This window comes from Aquila chrysaetos, chromosome 9, assembly GCF_900496995.4.
Source record: "Aquila chrysaetos chrysaetos chromosome 9, bAquChr1.4, whole genome shotgun sequence".
NCBI classification, from domain to species: Eukaryota; Metazoa; Chordata; class Aves; order Accipitriformes; family Accipitridae; genus Aquila; species Aquila chrysaetos.
The window spans coordinates 2747912-2763734 of record NC_044012.1 but is presented as its reverse complement, the minus strand read 5'-3'; the positions used below and the strand labels follow the sequence as shown (position 1 = coordinate 2763734).

At 54.0% G+C, this 15823-nt stretch overlaps 1 protein-coding gene across 2 annotated transcripts in view; it reads left to right on the top strand.

The window, feature by feature from the left end:
• Window positions 1-297: 297 nt before the first annotated feature.
• The window catches only part of JPH3 (junctophilin 3), a 59254-nt gene continuing 43728 nt past the window's right edge, over window positions 298-15823 (top strand). The window contains exons 1-3 of one of the 2 annotated variants that reach the window (XM_041125634.1): window positions 1227-1890; window positions 2891-3074; window positions 3161-3272. In XM_041125634.1, the coding sequence (XP_040981568.1) occupies window positions 1509-1890; window positions 2891-3033 (525 nt within the window). In that variant the 5' untranslated portion in view covers window positions 1227-1508 and the 3' untranslated portion in view covers window positions 3034-3074; window positions 3161-3272. Of the gene's footprint in view, window positions 600-1226; window positions 1891-2890; window positions 3075-3160; window positions 3273-15823 lie in introns of those variants that run through there. The other variant, XM_030023895.2, reaches the window with a different exon arrangement.

Here is a 15823-nt window from a genome sequence, read left to right as displayed (position 1 = left end):
GACCCGGCGCGGACCAAAGTCTGCCCGGAGACTTGGCGTTGGCAGCGCTGAACGAGGCGTTTGGCCCATTCCCGTCGTGTGTCCCCCACAACCCACCCACCTGCAAATGGGGACCCCCCCCCCCCCCGGGTCTGGCAGGGGACGGCTGCCCCTCGTCGCATCGAAGAAGCAACGGGAGAGCGGCGGGAGCGGGGAAGGGGAGAGATGAAGGGATAAATCAAAATCGGGGAGCATCCCGGAGCTGCGGCGAGGGAGTGGGGGGTCTGCGGCCCTGCTGGGGGTGGGGGGGAGGCGAAGGCGACGCAGTTCCTGTCTCTTTAAATCCTCCCTGAGCCAGGAGCCGGGAGATGAGGCAGAGCAGAAAGCTCAGGATCCTTGCTCATTAATAAGCAGGATTTATCCCCGTAGGGAGCCGGGAAGGAGGGGGGAGGCCGTGGGGAGAGCGGGGCGAGCGGAGGCCCTCTGCCCCCCTCCCTCCCCGTCCGCCCCCCCCCCCCCCCCTCCAGCCCCTCACCCCGGCATCCAACCTCGCTCCGAGCATCCTCCGGCCGAGATGTGGGATCCGCTGGGCGAGGCGAGCGGGTACCCCCGGGAGTGAGGTTTGCTGGGGGGGCGGAGAGGCGGCGGAGGGAGGGAAGGAGGGAGGGGGGGGGGTTAGGCTGATGATGATGATGATGATGATAACGGAGGCGATGGCGGGTTTTTAGGGCGCGGGGGTGCGTGCGCGTTGCGAGGAGCGGTGAGAGCCGAGCGGGAGGGCGGCAGAAGCACCGCATTGCTGCTGCTCCTGCTCCTCCTGCTGCTCAGCCGTCCGTCCGTCCGTCCGTCCGTCCGTCCGCCGCCGCCGCCGCCGCGCCCGGCCCCGCCATGCCGCCGCTCCCGCCGCTCCCCCCGGCCCTGCGCCGGAGCCAGGCTGGGCGGCCGGGCAGCCGGAGGTGGAGGTCAGAGCGGGGGCTTTGAGGCGTCCTCCGGTTTTGGTTTTTTTTGGGGTTTTTTTTTTTGTTTTTTTTTTTTTTTTCTTCGGGGTGCGCAGGGCTGCGGAGAGCAGATCGGGGGTTTGGGTTTCCTTTTCCTTCTCTTGGCATTTGGCCTCTTTTTGCCTTTTTTTTTTTTTTTTTTTCCCCTCTCTCTCCCCCCCCCCCCCCCCACCCCCCCACCCCCGTTCCCTGCCTTGGATGGTTTTTAGGTGGAGTCGTTTGCACCAAAACCCAATAGCTGCTGCTGTTCTTGCTGCTATTTTTTTTTTTTTTTTTTTTTTTTTTAATGATACTGTTTCCACAGCAGGGGAAGAGAGAACTGATCCTGAACATACTCCCAGAGAATGAATAATCACAAGAAACTGGCTTAAGCAGCTCCCTGGATCTGGTGCATGATTTCAATTGAGTTTGATTTGATTTGATTTTTTTTTTTTCCCCAAGTCATCGTTCGCATTTTATTTTCTGCATTTCTTTTTTTTTTTTTTTTTTTTTTTTTCACCTTTTGGGGGATTTGCAAACCGAATTACATGCATGTCCAGTGGGGGAAGGTTTAATTTTGACGATGGAGGGTCGTACTGTGGAGGCTGGGAGGACGGAAAGGCTCATGGCCACGGAATCTGTACCGGCCCGAAGGGTCAAGGTGAATATTCGGGCTCCTGGAGTCACGGCTTTGAGGTGCTGGGGGTCTACACTTGGCCCAGCGGCAACACTTACCAGGGCACCTGGGCGCAGGGCAAGCGCCATGGCATTGGCATGGAGAGCAAGGGGAAGTGGGTGTACAAAGGAGAGTGGACCCATGGATTTAAGGGACGGTACGGGGTCCGAGAATGCACTGGAAATGGGGCCAAGTACGAAGGCACCTGGAGCAATGGATTACAGGATGGCTACGGGACAGAGACCTACTCGGATGGAGGTAAGTGCTGCATCGATACCTTCCCGGCTGGGGCGGGCGGTGGCGCGGGGGTACAAGCCTCTGAACGGGGACCCTGGCTTTGGGCTGGAATCTGGGAGTTTGCAACCTGCTAGCTTGGAGCGAGGGATGCTCGTACCCCGCAGGAGATAAGGAACCAGCCCAGCATGGCATCAGCCCAGCTCTTTGCCACAGGTAGCCCCATATGTTCAGCGGGTCTCTGGGTGCTGGGTCTTCCCCCCCGCCTCCTCGACCAGGCTTTTTTGGGGAGGGGAGCTAGCTGCGCTGATGAGCTGGGGGGATGCCCAGCTCTCGCCCAGGGGGGTCGGAGGATGGGGTGGGCCGAGGCGTCGGGAGACGACCCAAGTTGCACATGGGATTCGCAGTTCTGACTGCACCACTGGAACCTGTAGGATTTGCATCGAAGCAACCCAGGGCAGAGGGGAGGTGAGCGTGTGTGGGGGGGTGGTGTTCCAGGGCAGATGGGTACTGCTCTGGTGCTGCAAATGCTTCCAGCGAGGGGCTGGGGTCTTTGCGTGCCCTACAGCCTCCCCCAAACGCAGCCCCACGCTTAATAATACCAGGCAAAAGACTTTAATTCAGACAAGAGTCTTACATTCCTAGTTTACGGCTTAATGCTCAGCGTAGGGGCTCAGAGGGATCACCAAAGCTATCCTCTGCCGTCAACACGGCTTAACGAGATGTGGAGGGGAAACTAGGATTAAATAAAAAACAAGAAAACCCAATTGGAGCGATCAAAAAAAATTGCTGGACTAACAAGCTTTAAGGCCGAACTAGGAGAAACAGCTGGTGCTCTGCTGTAAGTGGCTGTATCATCCTCTCTCATGTTTTGTGGCTACTTCCATCTAAATTGCCACCATAATACGAGGCAGGCCTACCTGCCGGCAGCCGGGGGCATTCGGCCGCACTGCCCCGTTGTTTTGCTGGCAAATGTGCCCATCTGAAGCAGGCTCTTTTCATTTTTTTTATTTTTTTCCCCAAGACATTATCGTTTTCCAGGACTGCTACGTTAAGGAAATTGCAGCGTTGGTGAGCTCCATCGCAGCCTTCCTGAAAGGTGCTGCAAGACATTTCTCTAGAAAACCCAGTTTGCTGCTTTGTGATCGTAAAGGGAGGCAAGATTAAACGCTACCTGCAGCTGCTCTTTTATGCTTTCGAAGGGAGAGGTGGAACGATCTCTTGATTTTTAATGATAATTTTGTGCTGGTGGCTTTCTTCCAGAGGAAAATATAGCTGCAACCTTTTGTTTCAGCTGCCTGGAATAATGCTGGGGTCTGAGCTGGAATCTGCCGGGTGCGTGTTTGCAAGCCATCGATAAATCCCGGCAGTCCTTCAGTTGAGAATAAAGCTCGGTCAGAGAATAATTGCGGTCTCCCACGTTCAAAGCGGTCAGGAGGGGATGGGGGGTGGTGGTTCTGCGTGCTCCCAACGCGAGTGCTGTCTCCCCGCTCCCCTCCTGGCACCCAGCCCCTGCCAGGGAGGTTTGCGGGAAGGCAGACAGAAGTCTCGACAAACTACAGGTCTCCGAGGGCTGGGTGTTGCAGGGCTGGCCCCGTCCCCGGGCACGCACGTGCCCCCACCCCGGCACGCTTCCCCGTCAACCGCAGCGCGGCGGATCTTTGGGAAACCTGGGGAGCATCTCCAAATCGGGGTGGCTTACCAGCAGTTTCACCCTTTCTGAGAACCTACCAGAAGCAAAGAGCTTTTTCTTCCATCTTGTCAGGCCCGCCCGGCTTCTCAGTGTTTGGGGACCGAAAAGCTATATTGCGTGTTTGTCATTTTAGGAGGAGGTGAGAGGATCAGGAGGAGAGAAGGACAGGGTCGGTAGCACGATTCTCCCCCCCGGGGACTCTGCGAATCCTCCTAGGAGGAGGGGACGGCCGTGCTGGGGAAAGGCAGAGCGATGGTACCTGTGGCCAAATCCATCCTGCTGCTGGGAGCTGGGACGGGCCACGCACATCCCGACCGGGCTCCTCCACGTCGGCTTTCCCCCCATTTCGGTTGGGCAGTCACCGCAGAGCGACTGAACCCAGCTGAAATTGCACTTTCACCAACTCGGTTGCAAGTACCCAGAGGCCACGGCCCTTTCCCAGTTGCCTGTCTCCATCCTGGGTGGAAAACGCCAAAGTTGGGCATCTCCAGCCTTTTGGACACCGAACCTTAATGAACTTTGTGCGTTTAGATACAAGAAGCTGGTGCGTGCAGGAGCTCTGCTGGAAGGGTGGCTGCGTAGCTATGGCACAGGGGAGGCAACTGTTGGGAAGGATGTTTCTCATTAATCTATTCAAGTTATTACCTTCATCAAACTGAAGTATCCTAGAAGCCTCGCCCCAGCATCTGTCACTTGCCACCCACAGATAAATATTCATCCCCTGCATTATTTTTTTTTAGCACATCAACCAGGGCTAGGGGATGGGTCCCTAAATGCACAGCGAGGCTCAGGAAGCGAGGTGCCCCAGAATTCATGGGTTTCACTCCAATTTTACCATTTCCTTGCACAACAGCGGGTAAGGGCAAATCTCGACACTCCGCCAACCGTCGCCAGCGCCATCTCGGGGCGCGATATTTTGCATGACCGATGCGCACGTGTTGATGCGTCGGACTTGGACATGGGTTATGGCATGCGGTGGCCTGAGCCACGTTGCCACCGCCACCCCCCCCCCGCCCCCCCCCCCCCCCCCCCGCCGTCCTGGCTCTGCTCACCGCCCCGGGTACCGTGTGTGTGTCCCCCCCCAACGCCGGGTGCTCACGCCTGCCACGCGCGCACGCATGCACGCTTCCCCCACATGCAGCTTGCAGATCTCACACCTCCCACGCGGACACACTCATCGCCATGCACACACGCCTCTCCTCCCCACGCCGAGACGCCGCTTCGCCCCTCCGCTCGCATACCCACACGCACGTGGTCTGCCCCCGGCCCCGCGCCAGCGCTCCCTGACCCATCCACGCGCCGGATGAATGCGAACCGTGTTTCCCCGAGCCGTGCGGGATACGCGTCCGTCAACGCAAACCGATTACACGGAGCCCAAATAAGCAAATACGGCCTCGCTGTTCCCCTAGAAGCCCACGCTTTGCCAAATCTCCCCGGCGCTGCTGCACACTCAGCCCGCGGTCCTGCACCTGCGGCACGCCTGTGCACCATCCTGTCTTTCCCCTGCACACACGCGCTCACTCGGACCCCCAAACCACGGTACTGCTGACACGTCCTTATTTTTCTGCCCCAAATCCCTGCTACCTCCTGCCCCCATCCAGAAGCACCCAGATATTACATAAACCAGGCTGCTGAGGATCGCTTCGGTCGGATGCTGGAGTTGCACCACTCGTTTGCTGGGCCTGATTCAGCCCGGCTCCCGAGCGGGAGCGGGATTGCTCCCTTGCTTCGGATGAAAGGGGCTGAATCCACCTGGATCAGCACCGGCGTGAGGCGGAGCCGCTGCCATCGCTCTTGCTGGAGCTGGTGGAACCTCTCGGGAGCAGAGGGTTGGAGACCTTCTCCCATTGGAAACCCTCTCCCGAGCAGGTCTGGAGATCAGGAGACATCTCAGCTGGTTCCTGCTTTTCTGTAACTCCAGGGACGCTTTGGGAATACTCAATGATTTTACCCTGGGGACAGTTTGAGTTGTAACTGCAGGCTTGCCATGGAAATCCTAGGGCTGTGCATTGGGTTTGGGTTTTGCTGCTGAAACCGTGGTTGTGGGGGTGGATAAGATGGGGTGGATGAAGGAAGCCCCAAATCTTTTTTTTTTGCTCTTTCTGTCCCTGCCAAAGCTGCTTTTCTCCTCCCTCCACCTCTCCCCAGCTGAGCATTTGGGATCTGGGACTGGACAGGAGCTTGGGGAGGTGACCAGCCCCTCTCTCGGGTCCCCGCTGCCCGGCCAGCCCTCAGGGAATGGCTCGCAGCGATTCCCTGGACTGGAGGTGCCCGCGGTGCATCGGGGCCGTGCCGGGTCCCTCCTGCTGCCACCCCCTCGCCCCATCCCGGGTACCCACGTGCTCCACGCAACCTCGTTTCTCGGGAGGGCTACCCCAAAACGGACGGGCGATCGCGTCGCGGCGTTCGTCTTGTGTAATCCTCCGTGCCCACTCACCTAAATGAATCATCCCCTTGATAGGTGAGTGAAATATAATTAGTGTTTTCATTGTTAGCACCGTGTGAGTAGGCAAGTGGGTTTTCTTGGCCCGGGCTGGGAAATTTTCGTGCTTTGCAAGCGACAGGGAGAGGGAAGCGGTGTGGTGGGAGCTGCCGGCGTGGGCTCTCCCGCAGCCTGTCCTGCCCGGGCAGGAGCCGCGGCGGCTCCGTGCCCCACTTTCCCCACCTCTGCAGTGGCACCGGTGACACCTCCAGCCGCTCTCTTAGCAGGTGCGCCGGGAGCGACCAACCGCATGGCTTTGAAACGGTTGAGGAGACGAAAAGCACCAAATATTTCGCAAAAGCGGGCCCCTTGCCAGCGTTAAAGGGCTGCTCTGGGGGGGGGGATGGACCGGGGATGCCGCAGGGGGACCTGCCTCTCCGGGAAGGGGCCGCAGCCCCCTCGCCTGAGCCGAGAAGTGGTTTTGGATGAACCAGCACCGGCCCGTGCTGCTAAGGGCAGTCACCGAGGGCTGCCGAGGGCCTCTCCGCATACCGGGGCTTTTCACGGGTTCCTCTACAGCTGCAGGGAACCAACGAGCGAGGGCAAATTTCCGTGCGATCTATTCATAGCGCGGATGTCAGAATTACCTTAAAAGTATCAGCTCTCGTCTTATTTTGCTGCCGGGAAGGAATTGTTGATGCACTTTAAATAGTGGGCGGAAACAAGCAAATACAAACGCACCCTGATGCCCGATCCTCCTGGTTCCTGCAGAATCCAGACCCGGCCGTAGCTGGTCCTAACAACCCCCTAAGAACCCGATAATTAAAAAAAAAGCTATAAACTTTGTTTATGAAGCATCTCACCATGTAGATTTGGTACAGAAGATGCTTGCAGTGCAACAGTGGATATAGGAGAGCAATAACTGAAATATCAGGACCCGCCGAACACAGAAAAATGAATCGAAATACTAAATGAAGATTCTGACCGGCATCATTAAATATAAATGTTATGAACTCATGGTAATTACTTATCTCGCTGGAACATGCTGCTTAGTTCCAGGTACAGCTGAGGACAGAGGAAGAAGGATTTTGACCCCAGGGAAAAGTACATGAGAGAGAAATTGCCAGACAGGCTTAGACCCTCACTCCATCTTCTCCAGTGTTTTATTCAGTGCATGATGCTCCAGGGGATGGTGGAGGACCCCAACCTTGGGGCAATCTGCACGCCCTTACGTGCCTCTCCCTGACCCATAACAGAGGGTGACTTAGGTCCTGAAGCACAGTTTTACTTTCCTTTCACTGGGGATGCTGGGGTGGGTTTCTCGTGGCTTTTAATGCAAATCTCAGGGTATTTGCATGTGATTCGATATCCCATGGGGCTCCTCGTGGTTGGGTGACATCTGCTCCTGTAGCTGAACATTTTTTTTCCTTGAAGCTCCAGCTTGTGGAATCATGTGATTTTGCAAGATTTTTCAGCTTGATTTTTGAAGCAAGGTTTCCATCCAGACTATTGCAGAAAAGTCATTCTTACAGGCTTGGAAACCAGAAGACGAGAGCTAAAAATGCCTTGATTTTTAAAATGAACCTGATTAATTTTGAATGCTTGGAGCCAGGTAACACTGATGTAGATGAATTATCTGTATTAATGTAGGCATGACTTGAAGGTAGAGAAGCCGGGCAGGATGGAGTTGGTGATGGTCATATAGAGGGTAACACCGTGGTTTAGCAGCATCTGTCTTGTGAGATTTGGCAGGTTTTGCCTATTTGGGGTCTGGCTTTGGCATTGACTGAAATCCTGACCAAGAAAGGATTTTTTTTTGCCGGAGTTTGCAATAGTTACAGAAGAGTCTTGATGCTAGTTTGCCCCTGCAATAAGGTGTTTAACTTACAATTCAAGTATTTGTGAACAAAAAGGGGGAGCTTGGAGAAAAAAACCCACTTGAATGGCAAGTGTTTATATTCTGGGGTTTGATATTGGCTTTTCAAAGACAGATTCTGGCCTTTGAATCAAAAATCCTTAAAAATTGCAACTGATGCATAAGCATTCCGTTAGAACAGCCATTCCTTTCCCAAAATTATTCCCTGAAGAGGTTCCACTTACTCATAACATACAGCAAAGCATCATGAATTTTCATGAATGAGTGAACAGCCAGGGCAAGGTCCCTAAGTTTGCAGATATTCGCACCAAGATGATCGCTATAAAGATACGATTTCCTGCTCAGGGCATCACTTTGGGTCTGCAAGGTGTTTCCCTCAACTGAATAAGGGATTGATCATTTATTTCGCAGGAAATAAATAAAGCCTGCTCTCACCTCATCCCTGTGCCGTCCCCACACCCGGTGCAGCCTCGTATCCCCAATCCATGGGGAGATCAGCCTCATCCCATGGAGCTGAGCATCTCCCACACCTCGCCAGGGATGCAGCCCCCCAAAACCCGGTGCCGGCACACAGCGCTGTTTGTGAGCGCTGGAGAATTAGCCCTTACTCCCACGAGCTCTGCTGAGAAATGGGGTGAGATCACAGAGTTTGCGATGAGGATTAGAGCGCCGGAGGATTAACGGACTAAGCATTAGCCCGATTTCACTCTGCTTTGTGAGAGGAGCACATTAGCCGTAATAAAGGTGCTGAGCGATATGTTAATGTGTTTCGCACCCCTTGTGCTAAAGCCTCATCCCGGTTTTGGCCCCAGTCGGTGGCCTAATCTGCAGGGATTCAGCTGCCCTGGGTAAAACTATGGGCCCCGTTTCACCAGGGGATGATGCTCCCTTGACTTTCCCTGGCTCTGGTGAGCCTGACACTTCCCACTCCCCGGAAGACTAGAAATTTCTTTCTTTAGTTCTTTCCTTTAGAAAAACTGTATTTCCCCTGACTCCAGGACCTGGTGCTTTAAGGAAAATCGTGACTGGCCTGAGATGCATTACGAGCTTCATCAGAATTAGCAATGCCGAGATTTGATTGTCATTATAATGATTTGAAACATTTCTCTGAATGCTGGCTGGAAAAGGCAATTACTAACAAATGCAAACAGGCTCAGGGAAGCAGGAGATACAGAAGCAATGAGAGAGAAGTGGGAGGGGATGCTTAGGACGGACTTGCGTTTTGCTGCGCACAGTGGAGAGCAAATTGAGTTTTTCCCCCTCGAAGCAAATAGCCGAAATGCCTTGGAAGCCATTGTGAGGCAAGCCCGAACCTAGCCATGGGTCTGGGGGGATGCTCCTCTTGCAGAAGTTATCTGAGCTGAATTTCCATATGTGATTTTTCTGGAGTGGCTTCTCCTTAATATTATAAAGGCACATATTCATCACTGGCCATTCCCTGCGGAAAATGGCTTAATCCCTGCAGCTGGGGTTATCTTCGGAGGTAGGACATCAGATTTGGGGCTTTGGCCCATTCCCTGCCCTGCCGTAGGTTTGCTTTTGGCTGTGCAAACCCATTTTGTGCCTGCAGCAGAAGGATGCACACACCTCGTTTTGTTGGAGGAGCTCATCCTCAATCTCGCTCTCTGCCTCAGTTTCCCATCTTTAAGTGCAAGTATCAGCAATCTTTGCAATACTGTGATGCACATTAATGTTTGCCAGTGGGGGAAGTAGCTTCATTCTGCTGATCTCCTGATGGCAAAATATCTTTGGGGCAGGCATCGTGACGATGAGAATGGAAAGGACTGCCCATGTTTTGGATGGGGCTCATATTCCTCAGATGAGCGTTCTCGCCACATGTAAACCTGCCTTTCAGATGGTTTTCCCTATGGAGAACAGTTGAGCAATCCCTGTTCTGTGGTATTTCAGCCAGAGTTACTTTACGTTGTTATTTGCATCCACAGAGGAGGAGGCAGACTCCCTGGCTGTGGCGTGAGGCTGTATAAATCCATCTCCTCTCTCCTGCCCCCAGCTTTTGCTCCCGCAGAGATGCCCAGCGAGGTGCTGGCCCTGCCGGGGCCAGCCCTGCACCCATCTCTACCTGCTTGCAAAGTGATCTCCTGTGGTACCACATGCAAACCCAACCACCCCACTCTTTTGTTTGCTTAGAGGGAGGGTCCCTGCCATTTAGCTTTAAAAAGTGCAAGCTAACCATGCTGATATGAGCTGCAGACCTGTAATGATTTATTATTTGTTGAGCCCCAGCACCAGACTTAATGCTACCCAGCACCCAGGCAGTAGAAAGCAGCCCATGACAGCTCTGCTTTAGTCCTCTTCTTCTGCTCTCCTCTCTGCTCTGCCGCCTTCTCCTTTCCCTCTTCCCCTTCTCTCCTCCACAGATGCCTAGACCTCACTGTGCCCGTCGTGTATGTACGTATCCAGCCTCGCATTAAGCTATATGACTAACATCCATCACGTGTTTATGCCTGCAGATTATATTTGCATACTCAAAAATCCATACTTTATTTCTTCCCCTGTGTAAGCAGTTACCAGAGCATATTTTTGGCAAATTAGCAGCCACAGCAGAAGCATCTGACTGTGTTTTTAGCATGGCTTGGTGATGGTCAGAGGCCTGGAGAGCCTTGGCAGGGCTGGGGAGAGGTAATTTCCCGCTGACGCCGTATCCACGCGGCGTTGCACGCACGCACCATCACTGATTCCCAACGCACGTGGCAAGACCTAGCCCTCCACACCATGCCCGGGTGGGATTTAGGTGAGCATCTGGGGGACGATTGCTGCTCTCCGACCGGCAGCTGGGGACAGGGCAGGGAATGCAAGTCACCCAGCGCGACGCCTCGTCCTGCTGCCAGGAGCGATAATGCAGGAAGGATGGCTCTTGGGAAGTCTTGGCAACAAACATGCACCCACGTGCACGCTCGGGAGGACCCGTACGTGCAGGTAGCACGTTTGGGGGGGGCACATTTTTGCCAGCGAGGCCCCCTGATTGCTGGACATCAGCTGGGGTGGCCAACAAGGGTGTCCCCATTATCACACCATCAGGACTGAGGCTGAATTAGCATCCTCCAGTCCGCTCTCTTCTCTCCCACATCTTCTCTTTGGGATGGATGTTTCTGAGATGCTAAACGTGATTTGTGCATGAATCCTCCCTCGGCCTTTCTGATATCAAATAGCTGGAAAGTGATATCTGTAAAACTTGCTCCTTCTGTCGTAATTCGAGAGACCGGCCTAATTATCGCCATCGGATGGCTTTAATTAATATGTTGCAGAGTTCAGAGATGAGAAGGGGTGAGCATACCAAGAAAGATCTTTCGCAAGATAAACTAGCAATTTGCACGGCCTAATTACTTCGGCTTGGTTCGGAAAAGTGGACGGGCACTTCGGACAACTCAGACCTCGTTCCCAAATTTTGCTGAGTGGCGAAAGTGAGCTGGGAGGTTTGGATCACTGCCGTTGCCGAACAGAGTCACCGTAACAGGCAGATCTGGCTGTGCTTCAAGGATGGGACAGAGGCTACAGAGGAACCTGCCCTTTGAAGCCTGCTGCTTTTGTGTTCTGTGAAAGCCTGTGTAGCTGCGCCCGTGTCGCTGATTATTTTAGCTAAACTGGAAATAGCTTGCATTGACCCATGGCAGTAGGCTATTTGTATTATTTTAACTCTTTTTTTTAAATGGTTTTTCTACGCATTTGACTTTTTCCGAGGTCATGTTGTGATAATAGTATGCATGCGTCCACGGGCCTCAAAATGCTTTACAACATCCTAAATAACTGCTTGAATTTCTCCATACGAGAAACTGAAGTGGAGCAAGGCAGGGCAGGTCTGTGCAAGCCTCCCCGCGGGCTTTACCCCGTCTGCTTGCCAAGGGCTTTGTCCTGCAGGACACGGAACCGGCCGTCTCGGTTCGGGAAAAGCCTGTGAGCAGCCTTCGGTCCGTAAAGCTTGTACTTAATGGTGTTCTTGGACTGGAGCCAGAGGGCTCAGCAGCCTGCAAAATGCCAAATCCTTGGGTACAGGGAGAGGGAGGAAAGGAATGCAGCCATTCCAACCCCCAAAATCGTGACTTCTGTCTCCTTCCAATGCCATGGTGAAGGTGGACCGGGTTTATATCCAAGTGCACGATCCCACCTTGGGCCAAGGGAAGCCCCACGTACGTGGCTGGGCTGTGAGCAGCTCATCTTCATCCCTTGGGGCTTCACCCTGCATCCTTCAAAATCCACCTATTTTTCCGGTGTGCCCCGAGGGAACTCCTGGTGCTGCTTATTTGTCTGAAAGCCGGACACCCCCGGGCATTGTTGTTGGTCTTCTCCATCTCTCCGTAAGCAGGAGAGGACTGCGGGTGCCAGGCAGCCCCTCAGCTCGGGTCAGCAAGCGGCAAAGCCGGGCGCTTTCCACCCTCTGGCACGTCTCACCTTCTCCTGCTGAGTGCAATGCTGTAGACCACCTCCATCTGGGCCAGAAAGGCCATTTTCTAGATGTTTCAGGTCTCATTTCCCTCTCCATCGCTCTCTTATGTGCAAACGGCACCTGGTGCGGAGACAAATGGCATCAATGAAGTGATTCTCCTTCTTGCTCGAGGTTTCAGCCCGGTGTGCTGCGTGTGGGAAGAGCAAGCCAGGAGCTGGTTGCCTCTTCCCAGCCGTGGTGAAGACCTCGTCTGCAAAAGCGAGTGGTTCCCTCTGCAGTTCTGGGTCCATGAGCACCCACGCAAGCCCTGCCACAGCCGCTGTACCCTGGGGAGAGGAGCTGGAGCTCGGTCTCCTCCTTCCCTGCTCCCCAGGAAGATCCCCAAAAACTCTTTGGCAAAGCCAAGGAAATGAACAGAAAGCTGTCGTTCTTCCTGGTGTCTGTGATGCCTCAGATACTCCCGGAGCGCTTTGCATAGGAGCTAATTAGTCTTCCCAATACCCAGCTGAATCGCTGGAGTGCTGAGGCATTATCCCGCTTTCCAGCAGGGAACACGGAGGCACAGGGGTTGCACCCAGCCATCTCGCTGACAGCTTCACATGGGTCCTGCTCACCTCCCCGATTCTGCAAGGTGCAAACCAGGGTGAACACTGATTTGGGGGATTTTGGCATTATGGGGACAACAGGAGCAGCCCTGCAGACTCCCTGCTCTCTTCCCAGAATGACTTTTAGCCTCCTGAGCCAAATGCTGAGAAAGCGCTGAATAACTGCAACAAATTAGATTACTTTTTGGTACTTGTCATTTCTCAAAACATATGATCTTCTGCTGGAGCATCAGGAATGATGCTTTGGAGGCCAGTGACTTCTTGCTTTCTGCTTTCAGCCTGGCTGGCTCTGGCCAAGGATGGGGCTCTGCACGGTCCTCAAGGCAATGGAAATTCCTGAGTTTTAAAAGCCGTTTGGAAACAACCCAGCCTTGCTCCAAGGGGAGTGAGCCAAAAAAACCCCAAAACCCAGGCTAAAGAACACAAGTGAAAGTGGCCAACAACCGCATTGCTCATTTTCTTCTCTCCATGTTTCCATCCCATCCCAACTTTCTCCTCTTTCCCACGAACCCGTTCCCTTTCTCACGCTCCATCTGCTGTTTCTGAAAGAGGAATATTCTCGCCGATCCATCTTTCAGGATGACTTCAGTTATTTTCTCCTAGCCTCAGATTATGCCCTCTCCTTATCTCTGCTCCCCACGCGTGCACACGCGTGTCCACATCCCCACCCTTCTTGGCATCACCTTTATCTTGGCCAAATCCCGCTGGAGCAATTACACCAGGAGTCAAGAAATCTTCCCTGGGGTAAAACCGCGGCGAGGGAGAGCACAACCTGCTTATTCCCTCGGGCTCTGATTTTGCTGCAAAATTCCCATTCCCAGGGCAAGATCAGGCCCTCTTTTCAGCCGGATTGTGGTGGTGGCTGAGATTTCTTGGCTTGGCTGTCCAGTGCTCTCCTATCATGCGTCCGCTCTTGTCCACGACTTCCACCCAGCCCTACCCCTGGCCGTACAGCTCGGCTGCCCGCAGCTGCCTGCACGATGCTGCCCTGACCGCGTAATGGATGCTGCATTTTCCCCGATGCAATCACTCCATTAATCTCACACAATTAATGCTTCAGGAAGCATTTTGCAAATATTGATAGTAAGGAAAGAGCTACAATGCAGAAATGGCTGCTGCTTCGGTTGTATTACAGTAGTAAGTCACAAATGACCTAGCTCAGGAGGATTTTGTTTCCGTGTCCAAGACTTTCTTGGCTGCTCTTTGTCCTTTTTGCCCAGTGCTATGGGGCCACACAGACATGGGATAGATATTTGGGGCATCTTGGAGGCATCCATAAGAGTGACCTGCATGGCTGGGGGGAAGAGGTTGGCACATTTCCCTCCCCAGGAATTCTCCTCCATCCCGGTGGCTTTGCCTCTTTTCCATAGGGCCCCGGCTTAGGCAATGCAATCAGCTTGTAGCCAGGATTGAGGTAGAGTTGGCTTGTTCCCTGCTTCCCATCCCAACGGAGGCATGATCCCCTCTTGCACACGGTTAAAGAGGGCATCTGCTCTTCTGCCCCGACCCTGGGAGCCGCTCAGCTCCCTACATTTGCACTGAAGTCCTTGAGGACCTCCGTTCAGCAGATCAGTCTGGGGAACTTTTGCATCAGACGTGCTTGTCCCATTACACCCAGCCCCATCCTACGGTCCCCACTGCACGGCCTTCCCGTTGCACGCTCCCTTTTCAGCTCCCTAGCTCTGAAACAGCTATAGCCGGGTCATCCTGGCACGTAAAGTGGAAAATCATAAAATCCTGTTTCCTCTGCAGGGAGAAAGAGTCTCCCGGCTCCTTGTGAGATTAAGCTTTGTGCATATATCTGAAAATGTTAGGGGGCAGAGGTTAAGCTGAGCAGTGCAAGGGGAGGAGGTGACAGTGCTTAGCAATGCAGATCAGATGGCTCTGAGACCTTCCAGCGTTCATGGCCAAATCCTGGGATATTTAGGGGTTTAAAACATAATGAAGTCAGATGAAGGAAGGAGTGCTGTTTGGGTGAGGAAGGATGGGTGAACTCAGGTCCCTGGAAGGAAGTTTTTTGATCTCCTGGTGGCCATGAAGGTGGCCAGATGTCTCGGTGGCCATCAGGGAGGTGACCGTGCCCTCCTAGGCAATCCCCAGAGGCAATCCATGCTGCTGCCTCCAGCAGGGAAGCAATCAGGAAAGCAACGACACTCGTGAAAACAGATTTGGGGTTTGGGTTTTGCGCTCTGCTGGGAGTCGCTCCATGATGCTGGAAGGGGAGAAACAGGCTGGGATGGCTCCTCAAGTCCTCGTATCCTCTGCCTAGAAAAATCAGCCTTGCCGAGGAGATGCAGCGATTGCTCCTGGCAGCCTGGCAATTCTAGGAGTAGGTTTTAAGGCCACGCAAAGATGACAGCTTCCCAGGCACCTCTGCCTTGCTGGAGATACGCACAGGCGCTGGTTGCAGCTGTAACCTGCTGTGACCAATTTGCCACCTCTGCTCCAGCTGAGATGCGCTGTCACGCCTGCTCCGAGAGCGCTTTGTTCTGCTTTTTGCCGCTGCCTCTGGTTTTCAGCAAAGGGCCGAGCTTGCTTTACGGTGCTTCAGTTTAATCCGCTTTTTTTTTTTTTTTTTCCCAGCTGCAGATTTGCTAGGGGACAGAGAGGTCAAGGGACCTGCCTGGGGCCAGGGACTGAGTCAAGGGGTTCAGCTAAGGGAAAGGGAGTCCAGGACTTGCGCAGGGCAGCTCTGACGGATCTCATGCAGGACCTTTTCTCCCCGTCCCCTTGCCCGCACTGACATCTTTCTCTGAAACCCACTGAATCCATCTCTAGGGGAAACAGGAGGCTGAGCATGGTGCGAGGACATCCCAAGCCGTCCTGGGGGCTCCCTTTGCAGGGGTGCTGGGTGAAATCTCTCTCACCTAGCTGCTGCCCATCACCCCCAGAAGGTTGTCCTGCTGAGATGCTCTGGGAAGGAACCAGAAAGGGGAGCGAGACGGTGCCAGGTCTGCAG